This window comes from Orbicella faveolata, unplaced genomic scaffold, assembly GCF_042242905.1.
Source record: "Orbicella faveolata isolate gen_17 unplaced genomic scaffold, um_ofav_v1 contig_24, whole genome shotgun sequence".
NCBI lineage: Eukaryota > Metazoa > Cnidaria > Anthozoa > Scleractinia > Merulinidae > Orbicella > Orbicella faveolata.
Genome location: NW_028301552.1, coordinates 26190057 through 26207500, shown reverse-complemented (window position 1 = coordinate 26207500; position 17444 = coordinate 26190057). Strand labels below are relative to the sequence as shown.

Genomic DNA, 17444 nt, shown 5'->3' with positions numbered 1-17444 from the left:
AACAGCATCTAACAACTCTGATGGCAAAGCAAATACACTAAAATGAATAATAAAAACACATTGAACTTGAAAAGAGTTGCTCTGAATAGCTTAATAAAAACTGTGGACATCAGTCCCTAATATAGTGAGAACATGGAAGAGCAAGCTCCATTTGGTATTTAGTAAGAGTAGCTAACAGGTAAAGATTGTTGCCTTTCAACAAATATCATGGTGGAAATGAATGCACACAATTTACCTAACCTTGTTTTAATGGCATCCCCCAAAATAGGGGATTACCGGTAGATGTCTGTTATGTGAATGAACCACAATTGAGGAAAACTCGAAGAAAATATTATGCAAGAATTTGAAATATACATGTACAAAGGAATCTGATTTTGTAGTTTGACTTAACAGTTTATTTCTTGTTTGAAGATTAATGCAAGTGATGCATTGGGATAAAACGAAACACAATAGAAGTGTTACATTGTGGTAAAATAAGTTTGAAAGTTTGACCTTACATATCATACAGATTACAACTGCTGCCTTGGCTTAGTTGCCCCAGGCATCCTCATCTTTGGCAGCAAAATTTGAGTTTTGATTTCACATGATAATCCAGTGAATATTTATTTAGTAATATATTTGTCAATAAATATAGCAGCACATGTAGCATGGGTATATGCATTACACAGTTCACGTACAGTTAGGTAAAGAAAACAACAAACAACAATTTACCTGACAAAATTCTGAAGTGAAGTGATTACAATTCCTAGAACAGAAATGTCAAAGCATGAAATATTAAAGATTTCATCCTGCTATTATATAATATACATTAAATTTATTAATACAATCTCCCCAGAGTATGAACTAATAAATTTGCCCAAGCCCAATCTAAGTACTAGGAATTGCACTGACATGAGAACACGGGATAAGATATATAGCCTATTAAATATTACTTTCTCTGTAGTTAACTCATTTTGGACTAACTGCACTCTACAATCCTACCAAAGTTCAATTTTCTGTTGACTGAACTTCAACACCAGTCAATATTATTAAAACTTTTGAGTTACTTTGGCAGATTTTCATCTTTGGCATAACTGTTTTTTTTTTCTCAGGAGTAAGGTGTCCTCAGGTTAAAAGTGATGGGCACATGTAAAAGGCCATAATTTTGTATCCACAAAACAATGTTCACCAAATGGTTCTTTGATCCCGCCATTCAGACCAGAATGTTCCCGTAATCACAAAGGCTTTCTTTGGCTAATCTTGATCCCAGTCATATTTTCCTATGTCCCTTCCCTTGAGGGAAAATATCCTACTCAGTCAAGATCCAGATTCCCTCATGGCAAACGTGACGCTGACTATTACGTTCAATAACTGTCAGTACTTCTTTACACCAACTTGACAAGATTGTTTGTTTGTTTTAATCAATCAGTTTCAAATGAGTTACATCAGTCATGATCGCAGTCACTCATTTCCTTTTATGGCTTGTTCCTTTAAATTCTTTCTTTCTTTTTTCGTTTTGCCTCATTACATGGCCTTTCTGGTCATTTTGATCACTGAAAAACTTGTCAGTCAGAGATGCTGACATTCAATGAAGAGCACTTATCCCAGGGCAGTAAGCCATATGATCACAAGGATCATAGTACCATCATAATCACTATTGGGAAAAGCCCATTACAGGTACAGTACAGATATGTATCACCACGTGCCACAGCAATCTGACTGCAAGCCTGAAAATAACAGTCGGTCATCGGACAATTGTCTGGTAAATTTGAGGTTTTGACAGGTACAAGCTTAGCCTGGTTGGACACTCTGACCTGGCATTTCTGCTAAATGAAAAATAACTTAATTGGAAATTTGTGGCAGAATATGGAACAAGTTATTTTATTGTACTGCCACACATTACTAAGCAAAAAATCTTTATTATCTGTTTTGTTTTTAATCCATTTCTGAGAAATAATTTTATCACGCCCAATGCATTGTCTCACACGTCACGTCGAATTGTAAATATGACACATCAGTGCCACTATTCAGGCTACGTGTTAATTTTTGCATTTTGGGATGGTGTCTTGAAAGATTGTGAAGCCCCATTTAGTCTGAATTATGTTCGTCTAAAAAACTACTTAAATCTGAGGTCTTATATGTTGTTACTCGTTTGTTATCTGCACGTGTTGTGGAATTAATTCTCAGTCGTAATTTGACGCGACTAAAATATTATGCAACTTGGATACACGGCCCAAATTCTCATGTTTTGTTTATCTGAATGCAATCGCTTTCAAAAACTTTAAAACCTCTAAAACGAAACCAAATGTATTTCCAGTCAATATGATCAAAAATTAGTTTTATAGCTCTTTATAGTTTTTTTTACGTCTGTGGTTCAATATATTTTGAATTAGTTTCCGTGCCACAGACACGTTTTTGTGACAAGGCGTGAATGTTCAAATTAGTCATGCTTTGTAGTCACGACCACTTCCAATGGAATGTCATCTAACTACGCACATATTTTTATTCAATCCACCCCAAAAATTTTCAAGGGAAATTTGCCTTCAGAAAAAAGCTGAAGAATTCGTTTCAGCCAATTTTCAAGTCTCTGAATGTTATTGCAAGTGAGTTTTTATTCTGACAAGCTGTCCACATGGGAAACTTTATACGCAGGAAAATATGGAATACAAGTGTGATCAAGTAAGTGAAGGCAAACTAGGGGTACAAACATTTGTAAATTTGTCAATTTTCAATGGGTAAGCCAGTATTGATTTTACACTCAGTTGACTTTACTTTTAAGCCATTTGAATTTGCAACCAACATTTTGGCAAAGGGTCTACACTGAAAATTAATACCAAAATGTCTCAAATGTCTCTTATTTTAGTTTCTAATGACAAAAAACATTTGTCCCACCAGACTGGCTTTTTGTCAGGTCAAAACTTGTCCGTGGGCGACAAATAAACTGCTTATAGACAAAAATTATTTGCAGGCTTGCACTGTTATTAATTAAACGTGCAATAGCATGGAATCCAGTTGTGCAAATCAACTAAATCACTGGTCCACTATTTCCGATATCCACAAAGATAACAGCTTGATTTTCTTTGATTATCTCTTAAATCTCACTTCTTCTACACAAGTCAATGCAAGTGAGATTTCTTGACTCCCATTACAAAATGGAATGGTTTTAATAAAGCAATAATTGAATGAATTGAAATATCCCTTTGGACCTAAAGAAGACCATTTAGAAGACCGATCATACCACTTGTCATGGTACAAGTTCAACCAGTCAAAGAGTGGTCCCCACATCTACCACAATCTGACTACCTCCTTTAAAAGCAAAAGTCTAAACTTGCTTCAAACAACTGTAAGTTGCAAATATTAACTAAATTGAAAATCCTGAAAACAAGCTGAGTCATTCATACTTGTCTATTAAATGATAAAAGCGTCCTTGGTAGTTTTTTCCCATTCTTCTCAAAAGATCCTCCACTTCGCTAGGCAAAAGTTTTGTTGTTCCAATTGTTAGAGTTTCCCTTCATTCCAAGACAATACGCATGTAAATAAAAGAATTAGTGAGTGAGTTCCAAGCATAACAGTAAGTAAGCAAGCCAGATCAAGCAAGAGACTTAAGAAATTCTGGGTGCTTTCTGTTCAAACAAAAATTCCAAAAACTTTGAAACAGGGACAAATGGTGTGCAAATTTCCAGAGAAAGGTTCTGGAAAATCCAAAAATTGTTCAATTTCCAAAAGGTGAACCATTCAAACAAAAATTCCAGAAATTCCGGAAGGAAAGTCAAATGGAATGGAAATCCCCGGTAAGAAATTTCTCAAAACTTTGGTATACCTCGCAAGGTAAATGTCTCTTTTCTGGAAATTCCGGAAAATACTGCTCCATTTAGCACAGGAAATTTCCGGAAATTCAAACCAGAATTTTTCATTGAATGGAAAGCACCCTCTTACTGCCATGTGCTGTTCTGTATTCCATCCCCATAACTAAGATTAGACTGCCACAGTCTTTCTTAATTCAGTTTTAAGAAAACACCCTGTTAGAGTGTGTGTGTCAGGAGCCATACTTCTAAAACTCAAAAGAAACACAGGCTGTTGACAAGCACTACATTGTAACTGTTGAAATATATAGATCCACAAGTGAAGTAAATGTTTATTTTGATATTAAAAAGTAAGTGTGGTACTGAGTGATTTTCCTAATAAGCTTCTTTTTCCCACAGTAATTTCTAAACAAGGTATATTTAGCATTTAAGCCATTCCTTTCTATCTACTTTTATTATTGACCACTATCATTTTCCTTTAATTTGTTGTCAATGGCCAAAACTGATCCCATAGAATGATCACGTGCAGGCACTATCAGGTGACTACATGTAACAGATGATAGATTATAGTGCCCGCTCAGTAGAGTAGCTCATGAAACCCACCTTTGTCCTACAATTCTTTTAGGTGAAGATACAAGGAATTCATCATATGGATTTCATTTAGACATTGCATGAAAAAGTAGTTTTTAGGCTGAAAATGGCAGTAAACAATATGGCAAAATGAAACAAAGTACACGCAGAGGCAGACAACATGCACTGGCCGGAAGAGGGAGAAAACTCAAGAATATTATCACAGAGGGGATAGAAATTTGTCAAGGTCATTGCAAGTTACAGTGTATGCACTGATCAAGTTCCATGTCCTGGTAAACACTGCATTTACTGTATTTTTAAGAATTATATTACACATTCAAAAAAAACTTGAAAATGAAGGAAAAGATTATAGCTGTATTACAAATACAAATCCCCCATCTTACACGGATGCACATGCCACTGTGTTGAAACATTTTCTTTTTCAAGTTAAAATGTTGTTTCTTTTCTGAAGGTTTTCAAATTCAAGGAATTTTTAGGTCTTTCAAGGTGCATGCGGTCTCATGCATTGACAAAAGCATGCTTGTAAGCAGAATTCCACTTAAACTTGATAGAAACACTGAAAATGTTCTGTTTCTTAGATATTAAAATCTGCTAGACTAACCTGAACAATTACACTTGCCTAGATAGTGTACCCATGTAAACCATTGATACCCCGACACTGTTCAATTTTTATGACAAAATTGTTTGCAAGTTCTTTACAATACCAACCTGAATTTGAAATCATCTCCTAACACCTCCACAGATTTTGGGCTCATTTCAAATATTCCTGACCAGTTGTTTGGATGACCACCAAATGCATATTCTACAGGATGGAAATGATAACAAAAAAAATGCATGGCTTGGTCTCAGCAAGTGTCTTGGTCTATATATTAAAAAGATCATGTCCTTGAGAAAGTCTGACACAAACAATTAAATGCAGTCTCATGCAGGAACTTAATCAAGGTGATTCCATCCAAAACCAAGGAAAATTTAAAGACTTGACTGTTCATTATTTATGAATGTAACCAAAAAGGCAATAAAAAATGGGGGTCACTATCCTATTTTTGCACAATATGGATGGCCGTTTTGGTAACCATAGTTGAACCCTCACTAATGATCACCTCACCACAAGGGCCATTTTCTTTGTCCCCAAGGTGGCCATTGTGGAGAGGTTTGACTGTATCTGCAAAGGTTTTCCTTAGTAAATCTACTTACGTGTATTAGACAGGGTAAACTTTAATTTGAGAAAAAGTCTTCTGTTGCATTTAATATTGGAAGCCTTCTGAAAAAAATAGACCTTGATCTTCCATTATAAAATATTTTAATTGAAATGGAATTAGGATCATGAAGGAAATTAAGAAAAATTGCTGCATCCACACAAAACCTTCAGAGCAGAAAACGTACTGCATAGCTTTCTACATATCCCCACTTGAAGGCTTGGGGAATGCAGGCAGCAATGGAGGAAAGAATGAATGAATCTCACAAAGATTCGTCAATAGGAACTGTTTTGAAAATCAAAGTGCCTCTGTTGTAGTTACATGTATCTTTGGGTTTAAGGTCATTTAGTATAATTTTTCATCGAAAGAAAGAATGTCAGTCTACCATGTGCCAACAAGTTGTTTACTCTAATGTCTTGATTCTAGGGACACATGTGAAATCAGAAACGTGGAAATATTGAGGATAAAACACTAGAATTAACTAGGTCCACAATCCTAAGGAGGCATCTGGTAAATGGACCAGAACAAGAAAGCACAACACCAAATGGCAAGTTGGGCATCTGTGATTACAAGATACCAGAAAAAACATATGGTTTGTGAATCATTGCAGAGTTTTTTTTAAGAAATGGGACTTCAGGCATCTTTCTGGGCAAGTGAAAATTACACCAGCTGAGTGCATTTTGAGAGTTACTCGCCCGAGTTAAAGGTCAGTGCTGTCAAAATTTCCAAAAAGTTTCCAACCTCTATGTATAGGATTGTTACAGACTGTTACACCTGCATGGGTAGACTAAGTAAGAAACCGAACAGACTTGACTTGTAATGGTACCTCGTGGGTACCCCGTGACTCTCGCGTTCTTCCTTCATGTTTCTTTGCAAGAGTTGTAAAATGATGCATGACGAAAGTTGTGAAAAAGAAGAGCTGTGTAAAGCTGTGAAGCTGTAAATAAATATGTTGTGTAACCAGAACATTAATGGTCCTTCGAGCTGTGGATTTGAACGATCACAAAAGTACAATTTGCTGTGGATTATAGTCAACACTCCTAACCACATGCGCGACAAGATGGCTGCCAAATATTCAAGTGACTTTGAAATAGAAGACAAGCTATCTCAAAAATCAGTGGAGCAACTACAGTACATGGATTGCTTAAAGGAAAGGGATTGCTGACAACTGGAAAGAAAAAAGTCTTGATTCAGAGGTTAGTAGAGGTTATCTCATCCCTTGTCAAATCAGTTGTTCAGATAGATGCAAAATCTGTTGTAACAACACCATCCCTTCGTGATCTCCATGATACTCCAAAGAACAGAACTAGAGCTTTGGAAGCTCTTGGAGAAATCCCGAAGAGTCATGAGTGTATTTTGTTACCAATACTTGAGCTCAAGTTACCCTCTGCAATATTAGAGAAGTGGGAATTAGAACTGGCTGACACCCAAGACGATGAGATTGATCTTGAATTGTTCTTTACGTTCCTCAATTGACAAGTTGTATCCAAAGAGGCAGGCAAAAGAAATCTTCAAGGAAATCTTAGTCTGAAAAGTCATAGTACAAATAAGAGTAGAGATGGGCAAAGGAATCCACAGTTCATTGAAATAGTGGTAAGTGACCAAGAACAAGTGTCAACTGCGTCTGCTTTGTTCAGTGAGGCAAAACCACCAGCAGTCCCAAGTTGTAGATTCTGCAAGGGAAGCCATGGGTCAATAAACTGTCCCAGAATGCATAGTTGGTATCTATTCTGCACTTTTTTTTAATCAGATCATCGAGCTGTTTAGCAAATTCTTCTATATTTACACCAGGTTGTCTATCAATGGATCCAATTAATATAGGTGCCTTGCCATTACATGGATCGATTTCAACCCACCATGATTCCACTAGCTGCATATTAAATTTTATATCAGGTCTGGCTATAGATTTAAGAGTCTTAGTGATGTAGATAGCTGCCCCACCAGCCGATGTAGGTGAGTCAGTATGATAAAGTTCATAGTTTAAAAGATCCACATTACAAACAGAGTTTGCATTTAATCTGGTTTCTGTAATAGTAAGAATTTCTGGTCTTTTATCAAGGGAATAAATGAAATCCTCAAGCAAAGCGAAATTTTTTTGTGAGCTTCTTATATTACAATGAAACATTGAAATATTGAGAGCAAGTTGTGTGTTAATTGCCTAAAACCAACCAACAGCAAGCACTTCTCTAAAATCTGTCGTCAACCCAAGTGTCCAGTTGTGAACTGTGGAAAATGTCCTCACAGGTTACTGCATAGTCAGCCTCTAATTGCAGCAACTGAGAATCCGACCAATACTACATTGACTGGACTGGCTGCATCGAAATCCTCTACCACTATGAAGGAGACACTTCTTCAAACAGCGTTAGCCAAGCGATCAGTGAATGGCCTAGAAGTTACAGCTCGCATTTTGCTCAATTCTGGAAGTCAGCGGTCCTATATCCGTAAAAACATTGTAGAATCCATTGGTCTGCAAGGTTCCTCAGAAGTATTAAGTGTTGCAACACTAGGAAGAGAAACTAGTGAGTCCAAGAGATTTCAAAGGGTGCGATTCTCCCTCTCACCGATCCGGGGACATCCAACAGAAGCTGTGGAAATGGAAGCACTTACCCTAACCAAGATTTGCAATCCCTTGGGACCTGTCATGTTGAATCTTGTGGACAACCCTCACCTGCAAGGTTTAACTCTCGCAGACTCCTACCCTTGTAACTCAGTCCAAGTAGACATTCTTATCGGTGCTGATCACTACTACTCATTTGTAACTGGGATTTGCAAGAAAGGAGAGAACCCTGAATCACTGGTAGCTGTGGAATCTCACTTCGGATGGATACTTACAGGGCCTGTAGACAGTTACTCAAAGCATACATCATCCATGCTAATGATGGTAGAGAATAATGAGGTCACCGCAAGTCTGAGACGGTTTTGGGATCTAGAATCCATTAACATTACTGAAACTGTGAATCCAACTATGTCACAAGAAGAAGAGCTTGCAGTCAATGACTTCAATGACGGACTGAACTTTGATGGCAAGAACTACAAAGTTTGATTACCATAGGAGAGAGACCATCCAAAGCTAGAAAACAACTATGCACAAGCTGTGAAACGACTCAAAAGTATTGAAAGGAAGTTGAAACGAGACCCTGAGAAAGCTGAAGCTTACACCACTGTGATCAACCAGTATGTAGAGAAAGGGTTTGCAGAGGAAGTAGTAGATCTGACAAGTGGAGATGGAGGTGTCCGGTACTTACTGCACCATGCTGTTTTCTGAGCTGACAGACAGACAACAAAATGTAGAATCATATTTGATGCTTCTGCCCGAGAGTAAGACAGTGTTTCTCTCAATGACTGTGTCCTTCCTGGTCCTGCGATGCAACCCAACCTTGCTTCTGTCCTCATCCGTTTTCGTACCCACAGAGTTGGAATGATAGCAGATGTAGAGGGGATGTACCTTCAGATTAAGCTTGCACCAAAGGATCAAGATGTATACTGTTACCTGTGGAGAGATCTAAAGACAGAGGAAGCACCAAAAGTTTACAGAATGCTAAGACTGACATTTTGAGTGAACTTTAGTCCATTTCTTGCCATTGCAACAGTGAATGCTCATGTCAGTAAGTATGTAGACGATTGCTTAACAGGAGCTGACACAGACAACTCAGCACTGAAACTTCAACAAGAGATGTCTGACATCATGATGGCAGCAGCGTTCAACTTGACAAAATGGGCTAGCAATTCAAAGCTCGTAATTGATGGCATAGACCCAGACAAAAGAGCAATGTCACTACTAGTGGAGTGTGATTCACATGAACCACTAAAAGCCCTTGGTGTATCATGGAACTTGAATTCTGACTGCTTCAGATTCATTGCACCAAATGAAAGTGTTTCATCCCATGATCCAATGACGAAGAGGAGCCTTCTAAGTTTAGCATCAAGAATGTTCGACCCAATGGAATTGATATCTCCTTTCACTGTGAGAGCAAGGATCCTTTTCCAAGAACTGTGGAGGAGAGGATTAGAATGGGATGACCCATTAGACAGTGCCATCAAACGGGAGTGGTCATCGTGGAAATCAGAGTTGTTGCAGCTGAAAGATGTGACAATACCTCCAGAAACCTTGCTCTCAACCTTGAGGCAGAGAATTTGGATAACCCAAGGAAGACGTGAAGTGAAGCGCATCATCAGAAAATGTGTCATTTGCCAAAGACAACGTGTTGGCCCTTGTGGCCAGAAGATGGGACCACTACCCAAAGAGTGAGTTACACCCTCACCACCGTTTTCACACATCGGTATAGACTTTGCTGGGCCCCTATACGTGAAAGAGAGAACAAGTGTGAAGAAAAGGTATGTGTGTATTTACCTGTGCTTCATCCCATATGGTTCACCTGGAGCTAACAAACAGCCTGACTACAGACACATTTCTACAGGTCTTTAGTCGCATGACAAGCCACAGAGGCCTGTGCCATACAGTGTGGTCAGACAATGCAAAAACATTCAAAGCCGCAAGTAATGAAATCCAGAGGTTGTATTCCAAACGCGAGACACAAAGCCAGTCCATGTGGGACACACTGGATCAAAATCGCATTGAGTCAGAGTTAGCATCAAAAGGGATCAAGTGGAAATTCATCACTGAATGGTCACAATGGAGAGGTGGTTGGTGAGAACGATTTTGTAGAGCAGTCAAAGAACCGTTGCACAAGGTCCTGGGAAAAGCACTTCTTACCTTCACTGAGCTGGACACATTACTTGTAAAAATTGAAGGTGTCATCAACTCAAGACCACTGACTGCAGTGAGTGATGATCACAGAGATCCGTCTCCCATTACACCTGCTCATCTCGCAATTGGCAGACCACTTAACCAATTATCTGATGTTAGTCAAGACAATCCAGAGGAGGCCAGTAAGAGAATCATGGAGAGGTACCTTTACCCTCAGAGATTATTCAATCACTATTGGAAGCATTGGAAGCAAGAGTACCTGCATCATTTGACCATGAGAAGCAAGTGGCATAATAAAGAACCTCCTGTACAAGTTGGAGTTATTGTGCTGGTCTCAGAAGATAACATGTCCTGTGGAAAATGGCCGCTGGCTAGAGTTGCAGAAGTTCACCCTGGACGTGATGGTCTTGTGCCAACGGCAACAGTGCGAACGGAAAAGAGTGTTCTAAACAGATGTGTGCAGCATCTACACAGATTAGAAATAGCATCAGCAACCCCACAAGTGATTCCTGAAGACCCTCCTGTACATGGTGGGAAGAAGCTGGAAACGAACTGTGTTAATAGTAAAACTGTTCCTATCACTAAGCCTAAGCGTAATGTTGCCCTCTCCAATAGAGGATAAGGCGAGGAGAATGTTACAGCCCGTTACACCCGCACGGGTAGACTAAGTAAGAAACCGAACAGATTTGACTTGTAATGGTACCCAATGGATACCCTGGGACAGTATTTGTAGCGTCATGTGACTCTTGCGTTGTTCCTTTGTGTTTCTTTGCAAGAGTTGCAAAACGATGCATGTTGAAAGCCATGAAAATGAAGTGCTGTGTAAAGCTGTGAAGCTGTGAATAAATATATTGTGTTACCAGAACAAGGATCAAAAACAGTAAATAATTTGTAGCTGCTAAAAATTGACAACATTGGTAGAAGTGGGATGAGGCAGGGAGAACCAGCAAATTATCGCTTAATATATTTGCAGGGAGTAGCCCTGGAAATATTGTTCAGACTATCATTTCTAAAATTGTCTTGACTACTTTTGTTGCCTAATTCAAATTAGTCCAAATGGAAATTGATTGGGAAAACAGCTGTATTGCTAATATCAACCTTGATGAAAGTTATCATGTGTTAGTTCTGAACGTCAGTTAAAACCTTAATGAACAGTGCTAGCGTTTCTATTTCTAACAAAAAAAACTTATTTCACAATTATCAAGTAAACACAAAAACAACAGCTGGAAACACCTTTCAACGCCCGCGCAAGAATAAAATTTTAATTTCTTCAGATCGAAATATAGAAATTTTTAGCGGACTTGACAAAAAAAGACAGCCATTTATTAAAAGTAAGATGGTTGAATAATTGAGACAATGGAAAAAAGGAACTATTGAGATGCCGACCAAACAATAAACTACCCGTTTGACATATAATTTAATAAGCTAATCTCACCAGTCAATCCTGCATAATTTTTAAAATTAAGCTTAAATCCGAAGTTTTCAGCTCGACTTACCTTTGCCGTGCACAACTACTCCAGAGTGGAAGACTCCGAGACCAACAGGAAACGTATATTGATTTATCCAGTACTACAAAAGAGATACAAAACACTATAATTCGCTTTTCTCGAATATTTATAGGTTCTAAGTCTTCAGGAAGTCCATTAAGACTCTCGTGATTAACATAAAACTAACAAACATTTTTGTTCACGTTTTACGTTTTACGGGGTGTCTGCTTAAGCATGAAGTAATATTACATACCATGTCATAGACATTTAACACGACTGGGTAGCCAGACATTTTTAGCAGAACTCGACGACTTCTTTCAGAGAAAATCCTTTACGGTCATACTATATAAAACATCTTCTTGCATTCCTGTCAAATAGTCAATAAATAGTCAGATATTGAGCACCATATTGATCATGGCGACGACCGCTGACTAAAAGATTGCATTACATTTGCCAAATTCAAAATGGCGGGTGATGCGATGAGTTCGGGCGATAAGAAAAAGGTTGGCTTTCTTTTTTTTTTAAATTTGTGATATGCGACGTTTAACTATGTACATGTATGTTATGACAGTATTTACAATTAACATCATACTACATTCTCATGATACTTAGTACAGCTGGAATTTCAAAAAGTTTATCGAGAGAACACCTTGCGCCCGTGAATCATTGCTATATGGGATGACTGGCGGTATTATCGTTGGTGCTGGGTACTTTCTTAAATCAAGTAAGTGAAACGAGCATTTACGTGATGTTCTTTTAAATCTATAAGTATTTAACTCCACAATAAGAGGAATGCTGAGATTCTTGGATATTTTGCGTGGATGTGGGGTTGAGGATGGAGGTGGGTAGTACAAATTGTTCAAGTTTTCCTTTTTTTGTTTGCAGTGCACGTTTCCAGGTCATGTCGATACGCAGTTGGTTCGTTTGCAATAATCTCCCTTGGAAGCTGGTAATGTACATGTTTTTACTGGTAAAGTACAAAAAGTCTTTCACATGATGATCTGTTCACAGAAATGCTTTCTCTCATTATGCCTGTTTTGATCATACAAGAGAGCATTGAGCCTGGCAATATTTAACAATTATTAGCTGCCATTCCCTGACAGCTCAGGGAACAATTTGCTATTTTTCACCTGAGAGCGGGTTACAATTAGACTTCTAGATGGTACTACGCATGAGCAGACCATTATTTGTAGGTAGTTATTTGCAGGTCATGTGGTGGGCTACCAGCTAATGAGAAGGAAGAAAATAGTGCAGCGAATGATAATATAAATTATATGTAGTTATGATTCATTTAACAACAAATAAGGTGGTTTGCAACCATTACCGAGAGATTCAAACTACAAAGTCCTTGGCAGCCATGTTGGATGACAGAAACAATAAAACTTATTAGAATTCTTTTGCTGATGGTCATCCAACATGGCAGCAGTGATGTCAGTTGTAAACAATTTATACAGTTTGAAATTACAACGACACCAGTTGGATAAATCACTATGCATGTTAAAAAGACACTATGCGTGTTAAAAAGACACTATGCGTGTTAAAAAGACACCAGTTGGTGAAATCACTATGCATGTAATCCACCGTAGGAAAAAAGATGACGGCTGTACATTTTACCACAATACCTTGGGAACCTAACACAGCCTATAAGGCACAAAGAAAGCCAAATTTTTACAATATTTGTCCTTGTACTAAGGACATTGTGTATGTTTGGTTTGAAGATTTTATAGCTCTTCTGTACGTTTTTATGACCGTTGTTAAGGTTTTCATACGCTGAGAACTACAGGTAAATGTACCAGTGGCCATCTTTTTTCCTACGGAGGATTGTCTCAGGACATTGGCATTGTTACCTAGAATAAACATCTGTGCAAGTAGAACTCGGGGAGGGGGGAAGCCCTTCTAAAAAGGAAGGGGATGTTTGTACCTTTAGGGGTCAAAAAGGGGTTTTGGTATAGTTTTGGTACCTCCTAGGTATCTAGGGTGTTCAGCCTCAAAACTTCCACAATGGAAGCTTTTACAATACCTTTTAGGGTATTGAGCCAAAAAAATATGACAGGATATATGTTTTGTTTTAGAATTGGTACCTCTTAGGGGTGAAATAAATTTCAACCCACACCCACAAAGCAAGATCTTGGTACCTTTTAGGGGTTCTTGTCAAAATTTCTGACGAGCACCCTTGTCCCTTTTATATGGGAGTCTTTCACCCCACCCCCCCCCCCCCCCCTGAGTAGAACTCTGGTATAAATGGTGTAACTTACTGTATGTTGTCTTAGAAAGTGTTAACACCTTTGAATGAATCTTTGACAGGGAAATGTGCAGATACATGAGATACAAAGAGCAAGAAGCAATCAAAGAAACCATTGATATAATAAATAAACATAGACAGCAAAAGGAAGAAGAGGAAGGAAATGAATGACCACTCAGAGCAATAGTATTAGTGAACCTCTCTAATATTTATTTACCATGTCTTTATTTTTGGAACAAAAAAAATTTGTAATTAAAATAATTAATTGTAAGTGCTTGGTTGGAGAAGGGGTTTGAAGCTCTTTGCAGGCCACTGGGTGGCGTGAACTGAGACACAGAAAACCTGTTCAATATCCTTATGTTACACAGTGACTATAGTTTTTTTTGTGCACATACACCTAAATGTTTTTATTACCACCTTTCTCTCAACCTCAAAATTTTTTTCTTCTTGTGTACATATTACAATTTGTTTTTGTGTACATGTTAACTAACAATGATTAACTAAATAAAAAATAACTAAATTATAGCAAGGTGTTTCTCATGGCCACTCCACTTCCACTTCAGAACAACTCTTGTAAACTTTCTATTTATTACAAACACAGACAATTCTATTAGATTTAAATGTGTTATTGTTTTTGGTTTCATATTTACTTTTAGGAATCCCCTTAAAGTGGTTACTGATGATTTAAGGTGGCTGCACACAGTTTTGGCATGCGCTTTTGCTGATGCAATTCAGCATGCACACAAGGATTGCAAAAAAACAAAACAAACATGCTGTCAATAGAGTGATCATTTTATTTACTCAACACCTGCACTATCTGTGCTATTTTTCTCTATAATCGAATGCAGTGTATTGCTGGCTTTAGCCTCTTATTACAAAGATATGTTAGAAAAGGTAACGATACAAAGAACCCAGCAATTCTCAGGTTTTTCTTTGTTACCAAAAGAACCAAGTTAAATGCAGTGCATGCGTAGTAAGTCAAAAAATTGTGATTGAATGAAAAATTGCACTCTCGGGAATACACCTATTTCTCGAAAACCACTCATTAGAATTTCATGAAATTTGGCACGAAAATACTTTAGTAAATAAGTAGCTTGTGTATTGAAAAAATTTGAACTTTAACAAAGGAAATTCTAGATATTCCAGTAAACCTTCATCAAGGGATAATTAAAGATCTCTCTGTTAAATTATTAGCAAAATGGTGTTAACTTGTGAGAATCGTTACAAGCTTGTTGCATGCAAATTATAAAGAAAATCTAAAGACTAGATTTTCTACAAATAAACAAAACCGATTTTAAAGGCCAGTTTATATTTATTCATGTTGCCATGGAAATGGCACATATGTCAGCTTAACCATCAAAAAACCAAAGTTTGTGTTGTCAACTTGCTTGCTGCCATTTTTAGTGACGTAGGGATCAAGGGTTTTAGAGAGAAAGGTGAATGAAACACAGGTATCAAAAACTGTGTTCAGCCACCTTAATCTCTAAGCCTACAAGTCCAAAAATAGCTCTTTCATAAAATTACATAATTGACTAGATCATCCTCTCGTTCAAGATCCCTATGATAATATCATGTAGTATGAGACCTCTGCAAGTACTAATATTATCTACGATGGTACAACAACATCTGTCTAAAGAAACAAACTGATGTGGCACTATAATTACCCACACAGTGATATCACTGCACAAGAAAAGCAGTGTGAAGTTAAATGGTTGAAATAAAATTATGGCTTATTGATTTTTTTTCTTTTGAATGTTCACTTATGGTCTTAGAAGAAAGAAATCTAAATCCTGTCCATTAGCATTACTGAGGCCTGGGGTAGTCTCTCAGTAAAAATCGATATCGGAAAACCACTCAATAACTCGAAATAATCAATAAATTGAATTCAAGTGTTATCAATAATATCAGTCACTAGATAAAACTTAATACTCCCTTGCTAGCTAGATTCAAAATTATTGATTTTATTGGATTTATCTATCAACTTTGTTCGTTAGTTTATGCTTGAGAAAAAACTGTATCCATGGACACCGCATTTGGTTATGAATTGTGATTTCATAGATGTACACTGACTACACTACTGATTTCTTTCACTTATCCATTGTTTTTTCTTTTCATTATACTTTTTATACTATTTTGTTGCAAAGTTCATCATTTACATTGTTTTACTGGAACAGTTTCAAAGTTTTTTTTTTTTTTTGAATCGAATTTTATTTACAGCCTGAGCACTTTCACTACTTACATTACTGATGTTATAATTACATTTACACTTACAATATACAAGCTACTTATACTACTTATACTTACATTACTTGTACAATTTTTTTTTTCCTTAAGTGTTTAAAAGAAACGATTCCTCAAAAATTCTCCGCTTTTTCTTAAACAGATTGATGTTATTTGATTTAAAGGAAGTATATTTTTGGCTTGATATTTATTTAATAAAGTTCTTTCCAAGTGGCTGAAAGATGGTTTCGTTTCTTTACACCGGCAAGTCCACAAGTACGTTTTTCCTAAAACGATTATATAGTTTTGCAGATCCATCTCCCCTGTTAAAAATCCTAAAATAATCTCGCAACATTTTAAAGAGAGGCAAACGCAACTATTAAGTTTATTTCAAATTTTTTCACATATCTCATTCCAAAGGAAGTAGAAACAGAACAGCCAAAGAAAATATGAGATATGGTCTCAGTAGTCTGATGACAGAAGGAACAGTTGGGGTCAGAAATATAGCCTATCTTACAAAGTAATTCATTCGTATATAAAATAGAATTCAGCACTTTATACTGAAAAGAACGTACATAAGGTTCATTTGCAACTCTCAGTGGCATCATGAATGTCTCCAAAAGTTGCTTATCCTCTAGATTGAATTCTTCTTTCAACTTGGTCCATTTATTTGGTTTTTGGTATTTTTGCTTTATAAGATGATAATAATTACGACACTTAAATTTTTCTAAATCAAGGATATTCTTGAAATTGGGCTCATGAACACGTAGTTTAAGTGGAACTGATTGCCTTAGACCTGTCCATACTAAGAAGTTGGAGTTCTTCAGTCCTGCACCCCTGACGACATTGAAAGACTCAATACTTGTCATCTCATAAAGCAGAGGAGTTGTGTATATGATAGTATTATCAAAGAAATGTTTATAGAAGACACTTTTGCCGTCAATCCTTATTTCTTTGTCGTTCCATAATATATACCTATGTATATTTTCGGGATCCTTGACTTCTCTTAATTTTGACCACCAATCCAATAGTTCTCAATAGAAAGTTGCTGAGATTGTTAATCGGTTGATATCGTAATTGCACTGAATTAAAAATAACCTCCCTTCGTTCACCAACAGATGATCAAGATAAGACTTCCAGAAACCAAAGTAATCTGGGTCGACTATTCGTTTTAACCAGCTTAGCCTCAAAGCCTTAACCATATGATCATAATCTAAC

General features: G+C 37.1%; 3 protein-coding genes across 7 annotated transcripts in view; 2 read left to right on the top strand and 1 right to left on the bottom strand.

The window, feature by feature from the left end:
- Positions 1-12165, bottom strand: part of LOC110062389 (deubiquitinase DESI2-like) — a 20000-nt gene extending 7835 nt beyond the window's left edge. For 2 of the 4 annotated variants that reach the window (XM_020769271.2, XM_020769272.2), the window contains exons 1-5: positions 12018-12164; positions 11774-11846; positions 5082-5175; positions 3381-3488; positions 712-745 (exon numbers count right to left, since the gene is read on the bottom strand). In XM_020769271.2, coding sequence (XP_020624930.2) covers positions 712-745; positions 3381-3488; positions 5082-5175; positions 11774-11846; positions 12018-12056 — 348 coding nt within the window. In that variant the 5' untranslated portion in view covers positions 12057-12164. Of the gene's footprint in view, positions 1-711; positions 746-3380; positions 3489-5081; positions 5176-11773; positions 11847-12017 lie in introns of all 4 variants that reach the window. The other 2 variants (XM_020769273.2, XM_020769274.2) reach the window with 2 other exon arrangements.
- LOC149111065 (uncharacterized) lies at positions 2442-11497 on the top strand. 2 transcript variants are annotated; one of them, XM_089291865.1, is made up of 2 exons: positions 2442-2658; positions 5996-11497. In XM_089291865.1, the coding sequence occupies exon 2, from the start codon at positions 7905-7907 to the stop codon at positions 8610-8612; it is 708 nt and encodes a 235-aa protein (XP_089147991.1). In that variant the 5' UTR covers positions 2442-2658; positions 5996-7904; the 3' UTR covers positions 8613-11497. The 2 variants fall into 2 exon arrangements, with proteins under 2 accessions (XP_089147991.1, XP_089147990.1); XM_089291864.1 differs by lacking the exon at positions 2442-2658 and adding an exon at positions 4403-4645.
- Positions 12166-12173: 8 nt separating the features above from the next.
- Positions 12174-16467, top strand: LOC110062391 (cytochrome c oxidase assembly protein COX20, mitochondrial-like). The gene is made up of 4 exons (XM_020769275.2): positions 12174-12267; positions 12377-12488; positions 12650-12713; positions 14069-16467. Exons 1-4 carry the CDS (start codon positions 12229-12231, stop codon positions 14175-14177), a joined length of 324 nt encoding a protein of 107 aa, XP_020624934.1. The 5' UTR covers positions 12174-12228; the 3' UTR covers positions 14178-16467.
- The last annotated feature ends 977 nt before the right edge of the window (positions 16468-17444 follow it).